The 12996-nt window shown below is 31.1% G+C and overlaps 3 protein-coding genes across 5 annotated transcripts; 2 read left to right on the top strand and 1 right to left on the bottom strand.

The window, feature by feature from the left end:
• The first annotated feature begins 415 nt into the window (after positions 1-415).
• Positions 416-3104, top strand: LOC100815837 (FBD-associated F-box protein At5g60610). 3 transcript variants are annotated; one of them, XM_014779111.2, is made up of 4 exons: positions 416-577; positions 944-2236; positions 2318-2506; positions 2723-3104. In XM_014779111.2, exons 2-4 carry the CDS (start codon positions 974-976, stop codon positions 2924-2926), a joined length of 1656 nt encoding a protein of 551 aa, XP_014634597.1. In that variant the 5' UTR covers positions 416-577; positions 944-973; the 3' UTR covers positions 2927-3104. The 3 variants fall into 3 exon arrangements, with proteins under 3 accessions (XP_014634597.1, XP_006585532.2, XP_014634598.1); XM_006585469.3 differs by having other exon boundaries at positions 422-577; positions 954-2236; XM_014779112.2 differs by having other exon boundaries at positions 427-577; positions 847-2236.
• Positions 3105-3940: 836 nt separating this feature from the next.
• On the bottom strand, positions 3941-4360 carry LOC106799534 (zinc finger protein 3). The gene has a single exon (XM_014778421.1). It carries the CDS (start codon positions 4358-4360, stop codon positions 3941-3943), a length of 420 nt encoding a protein of 139 aa, XP_014633907.1.
• Positions 4361-7705: 3345 nt separating this feature from the next.
• LOC100815305 (FBD-associated F-box protein At5g60610) lies at positions 7706-9939 on the top strand. Its single transcript, XM_006585470.4, has 3 exons — positions 7706-9055; positions 9136-9324; positions 9533-9939. The coding sequence occupies exons 1-3, from the start codon at positions 7790-7792 to the stop codon at positions 9734-9736; spliced, it is 1659 nt and encodes a 552-aa protein (XP_006585533.1). The 5' UTR covers positions 7706-7789; the 3' UTR covers positions 9737-9939.
• Positions 9940-12996: the final 3057 nt, after the last annotated feature.

Here is a 12996-nt window from a genome sequence, read left to right as displayed (position 1 = left end):
GGTTAATAATAAAATGATTGAATTTTGTTCTGAGCTCCTACTATTTTTTATTATTATTTTAAATTCTTGATATATTAAAAATTTTATTTTTAGTCCATGTAATTATTAAGTGTGGGAAGATTAATTTGTAAGTTCATACATTGGTAGGGGTTTAAAATAAAAAAAATTAATATATCAGGAATTCAAGAAAAAAATATTATTAAGAACCAAAAATAAAATTTGATTATTTATAAAACCTTAAATATATTTAAACTTAATATATTTTATTGATTTATTAAGTTTATATACAAGTAAAGTGTTATATGTAAGTGCAAGCATGTGTATATAGATAAAAAGAAAAGAAGAAGAGGATTAAAATTACCATTAACGAATATTTTTGTTTAAAATATAGGTAATCACAACATATGCACATGCAGACTCTACCCATTCTCATTTATTTTTTTTTTTTTGAAGGATCCATTGTCATTCTTAATTATAGCATACACTTTTTTGTGTTGCTTGCAGCACGCCACTTTGTTTGCTTGTTAACGAGAGAATGGATCGTGTGGGTCGATGAACCTCTAACCCTAACTTTCAGGTATTTCTCTTTCTCTCAAAACCATAAAATTTCGGAACTTTCACATTTTCTTATCTGAAATTGATTCGCTGAAAGTTTTTTTTTTTTCAAACATCATCATCGTGTGGTGATTTCCATGTATTGTTTTTTTGTTTCATGATGTGCTCTTGTGAGGTAGATTTAGGTTAAACTCTAAATTGCAATTTTTTTTGGTGTAAAATTTATAAGCCATTTTGGAAAGTCTTTGGTAGAATTTAGTTCTTAATCGCCTTTCTCCCCTTCACGTGAAGGTCTCTGTGATTCACCTGTAGTAGTGGTTCTTCTGTAGCAACTGCGTACGAATGATTTAAAATGGTCTCTGTGAGTTATTTTTGTCTTCTGTTTTAGTTGCCTTCAGGCAAACTTTGGAGTTAAGAAATGGAGAGGGACATGATATCGACTTTGCCGAAAACAATACTTCATGACATTCTGTCAAGGATGCCAGAGGAAGATGCTGTTAGGACAAGTGTTTTGTCCAAATCTTGGGCGGAAACGTGGTCCACGTATCCCATCTTGTATTTTTCTGATACTATGATCGTGGGGACGTTTCCGCGGCCGTGGGAGGATTTTTTGAGGAAAAGAAAGAACTTCATTGATCATGTAAAGAGAACATTGCTAAGGTTCCATACCCAGGGCTTAGCAATCAAACAATTTAGGCTTATTATCAATTTTGACCTTCAGTACATGTCCCTGGATGTAGATCATTGGTTGAAGTTGGCTAGTGAAAGTGGTGTTCAGGTACTGGAAATTTGCCTGCCTAAAGGCCATGAACAGGATGAGAAAGCTCTGGACCCATGCTACATCTTGCCAACGGGTATCATTGAAGCCAAATCACTTTATAAGTTAGTGTTGATGGGGGGAATCAGAGTTGATCAAGCATTCCTGAGTCATTCAGTCAAGTTTTTCTCATTGCGAGTATTGTCATTGTGGAGTGTACTTTTGGAAGATGAACAAGCGATTGAGCATCTCATTTCTTGTTGTCCTTTGATTGAAGATGTAACTTTGAAGTGTTGTTCTGTATTGAACAATGGTGGCATAGGAGGTCTACTTGAGCCCAGGACCTCTAGGATGCAATCTATAAGTATGAATGCTCTGCCAAAGCTCAAGAAAGTTGATGTTCAAGGGATACCGGAGATTATTATCATTGATGCTCCAAGTCTAGAGTATTTCTGTTTTTGTCCTGGTGGAGATGTGCATTCACCTTTTAAGATGAATTTTGACAAGTGCAGAAATTTGAGAGTGTTATACTTATGGTCATTGAAGAGCACTACTATCACAGACAAGTGGTTTCTTGATCTATTTACTAAATTTCCCTTCCTTGAGTGTTTGAAATTTGTCAATTGCACAATGTCTGAGACGATTAATATTTCAAGTGCTCAACTCAAGGTCTTAGAGTTATCAAATTGCTCCAAATTGAAGGAGCTCAACCTGGATGCTCCAAATTTATTGTCATGTGGATATTGTGGTGATGGTGCCTCAAAACCTATAATATCTTTTCTGAAAAGCTCTAGTCAACTGGAAGTCAATGCTCAGATCGACATTGATTTTATGGATCTTCATTACTTGAGGGAATGCATCCAAAACTTCAAACCTCAAAATGTTTTGGCTTCACTATCCCTATTTATCCACCAGCCAATTGTCGTAAGTATAAATTAGCTATTTGATCGGTTCATTCCATTTGCATATTTACTTATTTGTTTATATGTACCCTGGATTGTGTAGGATGAGTTGAACTTAGAGATCTTGCCAGTTTCATCCTCTCCACCAAGCATCAAACATTTGGACCTGCGTGCTGTTCCAAAAAATGAAACTTTGTATCTGCCTCTTGTCAATAGTGTACTTTCCAGTTGCTGCCCTGCAACTATTTCGTTGAGCTTGAATTCTTTTTTCTGCAGCAGAGCATTCATTGAGGTATGTCATTGTAATGTATCCAAGGTTTATTTCATTTAAAGCCATGCTTCCGGCTGTGAGACTAATACAAATTGTGGATATCCTCTCCTATCTAATAGAAGAAAAGTTTGTCTTGCCATGTTGTCATTTTATATTAGACATGATAGATTTATACTTAAGAGGGTTTTAAACAGTATAAATATTTTTTAACTATTTGTTAATCGTCTTTTACTACAGTTTTTCTACGAGATGCTAACAGGAAGAAAAGAGGATGAGTGTTTTTGCAGTTCTGGTCATATTAAGTGCTGGTGGCATGGCTTGAAGGATGTGAAAGTCTCAAGCACTAGGAAGGCTGATGAGAATATTGATTTTAAGACCATGTTAGATGCCTTGCCGACTTTTTCCCATCATGACAATATTATCTTTAGGTTAGAGTTGTAATATTAATTGTTGTCATCTACTAATAGACTGCATACATACAAGTTTGATGTTGCTACAGAATAAGGAGAATATCCTTCTTGTTCTACCTTTTTAGGTATTACATACAATCTGAAAAAAGGAACTTTAGCCGGTACTTTTTTGCTAATTAAAATACACTAATAAAATACACTTTATTAAATCATCTTTGCCTCATTTTTTATTGCTTATGTGCTCAACTCATAACTCAAATAAGAATTCATCATATCTTTCTCTTTTCGTATCGTATTAATTTAGCACTTATAAGATAGTTTTGCTATATGTTCTCACTCAAAAGTTGCTAGTTTGAAAGGCAAAATGGTACGGAAAATTTAGGGATTTGCGAGAAAACACTTGTTAATGGTGGTAAGAGAATTGTTTGTTGACATTTTCTTAACAGAGAAAATTTAACTATGTTGTTCGTCTCATCCCTTTTAACTTAGTGCTGATAATTGAAAGTACAAATGATCAAAATAATTTTTATAAAAGAAATCATCAAATATCGATACAAACTGTCAGTTGAAGTGCGTTTGTTATTGTGGGCGCAAGCATTATAAAAATTCTATGATAATTATCATTAGACAAAAAAAATAGTTTTATTATGTTCAAGAAATGACTAAATTGTCCATATTTATGCATTCCGGATTCAAACTCTGACATCCTGAATTTTCAATCTCATACAACTCACTGAATCCCTAAACATTAGCATAATTCTAGTGAATTCACCAGAGTCCAGGGTCGTGATTACAAGATATTATGCAGTTAGACTAGCATGTCACTTCAAAGCTTGAGAGTCAAATCAAGCTTCTTCACCGCTGCATTCACAGGCATTGAAATTGAAGAACTGTTTTCTTGACCACAATTCTCATCAGGACTCTCTATGATTGAAGAACTGCTTGCTTGACCAAAGTTTCCCTCGTCACATAAACTAGGGTGTAATGAATGTGGTTGTGACGCTGAATTTGTTGGTCCTCCTCTGACTATAGAAGAACTCAAAGGTTAATATAATTTGTGGTGTTGGTGAGATCCACTCCCTTCAGCCATGAATTGATACATGGTGGGTTGAGGAGGATTCAAAATCTGGTGCCTTGGCCATGCAACATGATGATAGTCAGTCATGTAGTCCCATTGCCATATGAGGCCAACAATAATAGAAGGTTTAAAACGAGTCATGGACAGTGGTGAAACCCCTAATGTTTTGCCACAAAACCCATAACCATATGTTTTGTAACAAGCAGAAGCCTTGCTATGTATTTCTGCTGCTCTTTCCGCCTTGTGAGAATTATGATGTCCACCCAAGGCTTGGTAACAACTGAACTTCTTATTGCAATACCTGCAAAGTACTTCCTTCTTCATTGTTGTTGACTTATTTGATGATGCAGCAGCAGCAGCAACAACTTTGTCATTATTGCTTTTCATGTTATCTTTGTTGCGAAAATTCTTCCAAACTTAGAGGGTTCTTCTTGCTGTGCACCATGCAATATTGCCTCAAGAAGATTTTAGTGTTGCAAGGATAGTTGTGAAATCAGACTCGAGTATTGATCCAGTCGAGATAGTGGGTCGGTGATATAATTGGTGGTCATTAATTGTTGACCTGATTTCATCCGGTATATATTAAAAATTCAAAATTATATATTATCTATTATATATAACTAATATTATTTGAATAAGAAAAATTCATTCATACTTTAAAATGCAAAATAACAATTAATAATAATGAGACATCAAAACGACATCATAGAGGTGGATCGGTCCAACCAGGATCCAGTACCTAACCATTCTGGTTTGATTGGAACATCCTGTGTCAATTGCGTGACCGATCCAATAGTAAAATCAATCCGATTAAGTTATTGGGTCCCGATTGAACCTGACTAACTGAGCCAAACCAGATTTCATAACTATGATTACAAGGGTAGTTATTGACTCATATATAACAATTTAGTAATGCCACTATTATAGCTGTTTTTATTTGTTGGTAATTTTGAAAAATTTTCTTATCTAATTATCTGGTGATATATCTTATCTCAATGGTGATGTTAATTATCTTTGGATATGTTCCTCATTAATTGTCTCGCCTATTATGTCAAATATTATTACACGGTTCGTTACTAATTGATTAGCTGAAATAATATTATAAGTGTTTCTGATTAAGTTCTAGACTTTTGGACCGCAATTTCAATAGAATATACGAATAATCTTGATTTCTTTTATCTGATTTTTTTTTTTGTAATGTTAAAGATATTTTAATGTACTTGATTATTATGTTTTGATACGACGTCTTGGTTTATCTTATTACATGGTAAATCTTTTGGACTAGCTAAAATTGAATAGGTTATAAATTACCTTGTAATCATTAGTAACTAGTTCTGAAGAATCAATTATATATATATATATATATATATATATATATATATATATATATATATATATATATATATATATATATATATATATATATATATATATGCTGTAAAAAAATTAATTTTCTATCTCAAATTAGATTAGAAATTAATGTTGTTAGATTAAATTTACTTAATTATCTTTCTAGAGATACGGGAACGTATAATAGCACAAATATGAGGTAAGATCCACAAAATATTACTATTCCAAGGATAAATATCTTAAATTAGATGATAAAATTTATTTCTAATAAATAATAATACTTAAATGATAAATTTCTTATAAATTTCTTATTTTAATTTGTATATGTCCTTAATTTATTATATTTTATTTTATTCTATTAAAAAATATGCTAACTTTAAATTAAAGGTACTGTTGTAAATAATTATAAAATATAAAATAAGACTTTTTTATATCATCAGGACTCCTTCACCCACTTAACTTTTATAAATATAAATCCTCTTATGTTGATAAAATAATATACCTTTCTTCTATGCATTTTTTGTTTTGTTTTGAAAAGTGCATGTTTTTTTTAGTTGTTTTTTTTTTTAAGCAAACATGTTTTCTTTAGTTAATTCTCTATTCCCTTTATATTTTTTTACGGCAAAATCCGTAATGGTTTAACGAAATCTTTCATATCTCTCGTATATTAAAAATAGTAACGAGTTCTTATTATTTTTCTTTAATATAATTCATTATTCATTTCATACAAAATAAGTTAACATGATATACAAAATGCTAATAGAACTAAAACCAAATATATGTGAGAGTGTGGGTGTAAAACTCCAAAACATTATTTGCTGGTCATCCTTCTCATTTGATGTGTATGTACATTCTACTGGAGTGCTTGACTCCAAAGAGCTCCCCCTACATATGAGAAAACACACACACACATATATATGCGATACATAAAATTATTTCTTTTTTTTAAGTGACAATATTTTTTGAATTTATTTTTGTGTTCAAAACTCAACCCTCACTTTAATACTAACATATATGAACCATAAAATAATATTAGGAAAAAAAAAACAAATTTAAAAAAATAGCAAAATTACTTTCTTTAACTTTATCTTTCTCGAACTTTTCAAAACTCTTTCATGATTTTTTTTTAATAATTTTGGATTGCCTTCTTCATAATACTAATAATTAATAATTTTAATTTTTTTTATTAATTTCTGTATTATCATAAATGCACATTAATTTTTAATTGATATCACATTATATTTTTAAATTTAATTTTATGTGAACTTTTGTGATGTATATCAAATTACGTGCTTGTCCTTATCAGTTTTGGAGGAAAAAATTGTGTTTGATGTATATTTATTTAAGTAATAAAGGAATGATGAAGGATAATTAATAATTTTGGATTGTCTTATCCATAATTAATAATATTAAATGATATTTTATTTTTTTATTAATTTTGTATTAATATTAAATGTACATTAATTTTTTTTATTAATATCACATCATATTTTTAAATTTAAATTTATGAACTTTTGTGATGTATATAAAATTATGTGCTTCTCCTTTTCAGTTTTGGGGGAGAAATTGTGCTCGGTGTCTATTCCTTTAATTAATACTAAATGATAATTAATTATTTTGGATTGTCTTATTCATAATATTAAATGCTATTTTAATTTTTTATTAATTTTTGTATTATCATACATGCACATTAATATTTACTTTATATCACATTAATTATATCAGTTTAGGGGATTGTGTTTGGTGTATATTTATTTTCCTTGAGTAATAAAGGATATATATATATACTTGTAAAATCATTAAAAAAAAATCACCAAAATAATAATAAAATTACTTATTAGTATTTTAAGATAATTTTATAAAGATTAAAAAAACTATATATTAATGAGTAAAAAAATATATTTAAACAAGGGATCAGGTTGCTTTGCTTGTAACTTGTAGTTTGTAGCATGGCACTTAGTTTCACTGTTAATGGGAGAAGGAAGAGATCAGGTGCGTGATTTCCACAGCCGTCGATGAATCAATCTCTCAGGCAATTCTCTTTCTCTCAAAATTTTGTACTTTCACATTTTTCTTATCTGACATTGATTCACAAAAAGGTTGTTTATTTGCCAAACATCATAATCGTGTGGAGATGTTTACATTTTTCCATGTTCTGTTTTTCTGGTTAGTGCTGTGCTCTTGTGTGAGGTACGTATAGGTTAAACTCTAGAGTTCAATTTTTAGGATTACTTTGGTGTGAAGTTTATGAGCTTTATATGAAAAGCTAATCCCTGAAAAAAATTATTAAGCCCTCAATTTTAAGGGAGACCAAATTGGTTTAAGGTGTATATAACATAGGCATAGGTAAGTAGGAAAATCATTGATAGAATTGTTAATCCACTTTGATTTTTGATTTACCTATAGCACTTGCATGTAATTTAACACAATAATTACTTTATTCTGTTGTTCTAGTTGGTTGCAGGCATGCTTGTAGTTAAGAAAATGGAGGAGGGTCAAATAGAAAACCTGCCTGATATAGTCCTCCATGACATCCTGTCAAGGCTGCCAGAGAAAGATGCTGCTAGGACAAGTGTTTTGTCCAAGAAGTGGGCGGAAATATGGTCTACGTTTCCCATCTTGTCTTTTACTGACACTGAAATTATAGAGAAGTTTCCGCACTCCAGGAAGGACGATCTTGTGGGGGGGAAAAAGAAGTTCATTAATCGTGTGAATGAAACGTTTCTAAGGTTCCGTAACAAGGGCTTAGTAATCAAAGAATTTAAGCTTAGTATCAATTGTTTTGACCTTGAGGACCTCTCTAAGGATATTGATCATTGGATGAAGTTGGCTAGTGAAAGTGGTGTTGGGGTACTGGAACTTTGCTTGCATGATGAATTTGAGGACGACCAATGCTATATCTTGCCAACTGGTATCATTGAAGCCGAATCACTTTATAAGTTAGTGTTGATGGGGAGAATCGGAGTTGATCAAGCATTCCTAAATCATTCCGTAAAGTTTCTCTCGTTGCGAGTATTGTCGTTGTGGTTTATCTTTTCGAGAGATGAACAAGTGATTGAGCATCTCATTTCTTGTTGTCCTTTGATTGAAGATATAACTTTGCACGTCTGTTATGCAATGAACCATGGTGGCTTAGATGGTCCACTTAAGTACGATACCTCTTGGAAGCAATCTATAAGCATGCTTGGTCTGCCAAAGCTCAAGAAAGTTGAAGTTCTAGGAATACAGAAGGTTGTCATTGATGCTCCAAGTCTAGAGGATTTCCATTTTAGTCCTGGTGCTGTGGATGAACCTTTTGAGATGAGTTTTGGCAAGTGCAGAAATTTGAGAAGGTTATACTTGTCGTCATTGGATAGCCTTATTATCACAGACAATTGGTTTCTTGATCTGTTTCCTAAATTTCCATTCCTCGATAGTTTGAAATTCAGCTTTTGCAAAATGTCTGAGACGATTAATATTTCAAGTGCTCAACTCAAGGTCTTGGAGTTATCAAATTGCTCCAACTTGAAGGAGGTCAACATTGATGCTCCAAATTTATTGTCATGTGAATATAGTGGTGGTGGTGCCTCAAAACCCATTATATCTTTTCTGAACAGTTCTAGTAATCTGGAAGTCAAAGCTTTTATCGAGATTGATTTTATGGAGGTTGGTAACTTGAGGGAAATCATCCAAAACTTCAAACCTCAAAATATTTTGGCGTCGCTATCCCTATTTATTCAGCCGCCAATTGTAGTAAGTATAAATTAGCTACTTGATCGGTTCTTTCCATTGCATATTTAATTAGTTATTTATATGTACCATGGATTTTGTAGGATGAATTGAACTTAGATATCTTGCCAGTTTCGTCCACTCCACCAAGCATCAAACATTTGTACCTGTGGGTTGTTCTGGAAAATGAAACTTTGTTTATGCATCTTGTCAATAGTTTACTTTCCTGTTGCTGCCCTGTAACTATTTCGTTGTGTGGCTATACTTTGAGCTTCAGCAGAGCATTCATTGAGGTATGTCTTTGTCTCCAAGGTTTCTTTCATTTAAAACCATGTTTCCAGCAGTGAGAGTCGTACAAAATTTTGTATATCCTGACTTATCTAGTAGAGCCTTGTCTTGCCAAGTGTTCATTTTATATCAGACATGTTACATTTATACTAAAAGGGCTTTTATGAATATAAATGTTTCCTAACTCTATTTGAAAATCGTCTTATACTACAGTTTTTCTATGAGACGCTAATGGGCAGAAAAGAGGAAGAGTGTTTTTGCGGTTATGGTCATACTAAGTGTTGGTGGCATGGCTTGAAGGATGTTAAAGTCTCAAGCTCTAGGAAAAGCGAAGAGAGTATTGATTTTAAGACCCTGTTTGATGCATTGCCAACTTTTTTACCCGGGGAAAATATTATCTTTAGGTTAGAATGGTAATATTGTTATCAAGTGATAGACTGCTTACTTGTGTAGTAGTTTGGTGGTGTTACAAAATAAGATGAACATTCTTCTTGTCTATTTGTAAATTCAACCAAAGTGTTTGTATGCAAGCCATGAAACTGGTTGAAATATATAGATTCCCCTGTTGGGTTGCCATTTGTGCTAATATGTCTTTAATCCTTATAAAATAAGTATGTTTTGATTTTAGTTTCCATAAAAAAATTCTCTATTTTTTATCCTTTAATTTAAAATTTAAAATTTAAAATTATTGATTTTAATCCCTATAAAATATGTGAATTTTGGTTTTGGTATATGTAAAAAAAATTCTTTGGTTTTAATTCTCTCCAAATCTTAAATCATTATTTTTTGCCCCTAAAGTTCATTTTAGGTAGATAAATAACATTTGTTTTAAGAATATAGATTTTTTTTAAAGATATCACATGTTGACATTATATCACGGTCCACAGAAACTAGCAGGATAAATAAAACAAAAAATTTCAAGAATTAATAAGTTGCTTATTTACTAGAATTTTACAATTTCAAGAATTAAATACAATATGGAAAAGGTTTAACGTGCATTTAGAAAAGCTCATTTACAATTTATTTATGTTTGTCCTCTGATATAAATACAATGAATTGATTGATTATTACAGTACAAAATCAATAGATTACATAAAGCCATAGCAGATTCAACCTCCATAATTTGGTTTGTCTAATAAGTGGTGGTTTACTTTTTAGTTGGTTTCTTTTAAAGTATTAATTATCGTGTACCTGCAAATTGTTTGATTAACTTGTTTCAAGTGATTGTGCTAAGCAATTATTGAAATATCTTTACCCGATCTAGGTATTAGGTTAATTGATCACTGGTTGAACTAGTGGATGAATGGATGAAGTACTTAAATCAATATATATTAAATGAGAGTTTAATATGTGAGATAGAGTAGATAAATTAAATTTGACAACACATATGTTAAATATTTACATTAGTTCAATGATGTTATTCAGGTTAGTAACCCTAAGGATTTGGGTACTAGTCCTAACTCATGCAAAAAATTCAAATTTGAATATCATGTTCTGTGCAGCTTCAAATTTGGATTTCACGTCTGAGTCTCGCCAATCCAGGTGTTGAACAACGTGCAAACGCATACAATCTAAAAACCTGATTGAACCAAAGCTTCTCCCTTTTAGAATTGAAAAGCAAGGTGTACAAAATGTCCCATGTTCAGTCTCGTACGTGCAATGTTGGTTACTGAAAAACGCTGCATCAATTAACTCGAAGACTTCGTAGAGTAGTTCTACGTTCTTTGTTTTTTTTTTTTTTTCCTTATTAAGTTCTAGTTGTATCTTTAAATAAAAAAAAAAAAAACCATCAACTATGTGCATTGTTCAGTCCAAAACTTAATTAACCGTTAACACTTGACAAGTATATATACTTAGAGGAAATATTTTGATTTTGTACCCGCAAGCTTATTTTTGGGGGGCTTAACATATATTTAGATCAGTAAATATTAAAAATTTAGTTTTTAGTTCCTCTATTTTAAATGTTGATTTTTAGTTCCTCATTTTATATGATGTGTTACAATTGAACAACGTTTGCCAACTAGAGATAATAATATTTAACTTTGGAGGTCAAACCATTACAAAATGTAGATCACAAAATCTGATGATTTTTAATCATCACAAAAATCACAATGTTACATATTCTCGTGAACAATAATAATGTGACGTTAAGATTTTTGTAGTGATTAAAAACTAAATTATATTATTAATCTTTTATTTAATGAGACAAAACTTCATGGCCAAACATGAGGATGACAATATGAAAGAAACAACGATTGTTGAATCACAGCCTCATATACATGATATATCTTCTAGTTGACGTGGATCACATTTATCATAGGGAAGAAGCTTAGCCATACCTTGTTTCCTGTTCATTTATAAGAATCTTAGTCAAAGCTTGCGTGCATGTCGATTATGATATTCGAAATGTGAAGTTTGAAATTCACCATGACAATTCTGTTTCCCCCCACATTCAACGTTTGGCACAGGTAAGCAAACTATTGACATCATGTTATGTCCATCAATTTGATTACACAAAACACGTTTTTCTTTGTGTGTGGGGGTAACTTGGGACAATTTCTTTTGAGTATTCTACTAGGCCAAGTACACAACCCATAAATATGGTTCCAGTTATGTTTGACATTGGAAAAAAAATGAAGTCTCAAGTACCGCAAATTCAAACTCAGATGGAAACATATCAACTGTGAAAGAAAATAGCTGTTTTCTTTGTCTATGTTTTTTACCCGGCATTTTTTCTTTTTCCAATTTCCCTATCAAAATTCAGTCATAAATAATCAATAGAAAATTATTTAACATTAATTGGTGACATAAATGTTCGCATTAAACAACTGTTTTGCATTTCCTATGTAATAAATTAAACTATAAATATTTCTTAATAAGAATTAGGTTGTGTTTGGATACCTAATAAAGAATGACATTGACAGTAAGAAATTACAAGAATATGCACAAAGAATATTCTCTAATTAACAGTCGGGAATTAATCCATTACAAGATAACAAGATTGCAGAAATGAAGAAGTTTAATTTCTTTTAACAACGTTTTTCCACACACGTCACAGAATCAAACACTACTCAATATGATTAATAAAATTTAATATTAAAATGAAATATAATGAAATAAAAATAAAATATTCGTTCCATCTTTCGGGGTACTTTTATGATTAAACAAAAAAAAAGATTAATTTCAGTCCCTCATTCAAGAGGGGGAAAAACTAATTGAAGATATTGAATAATATGAAATATAATTTAGGGTATGTTTGATCTAGGACAAAAATGAAAAGTAAAAAGAATAAGATAATTATTTTAAGTTATTTTTTGGTGGAAAACATTATTTAAATTATTTAGTGCAATAGAAAGTGGAATTTTTTTTTAATAAAGATGACAAATGTTCTTGATTTAAAAATATAAAATTAAGGATAATTCAGTCTTTTAAAAGCAATAAAAAACACTTTCTTTCATCTTTTATTTTTTAAATAGGAAATAACTCAGTTGAATTTTAATCTTTTCTTCAATGTTATAAACACAAGCATACCAAACAAGAAATGTAAAAGCATATTTTTATCTTTTTCATCCCTCCCTCTTCCTCATTAGTGTTCTATACAATGCAATTTCATTATCTTTTGTCAATTCAAACATAAAATCAAATGAAACGCTTTTATATTTTATTATCTATTCCTC

This window comes from Glycine max, chromosome 8 (genome assembly GCF_000004515.6).
Source record: "Glycine max cultivar Williams 82 chromosome 8, Glycine_max_v4.0, whole genome shotgun sequence".
In the NCBI taxonomy this organism is placed as follows: Eukaryota; Viridiplantae; Streptophyta; class Magnoliopsida; order Fabales; family Fabaceae; genus Glycine; species Glycine max.
The sequence above is the reverse complement of the archived record's forward strand: the minus strand, read 5'-3'. Positions and strand labels throughout refer to the sequence as shown.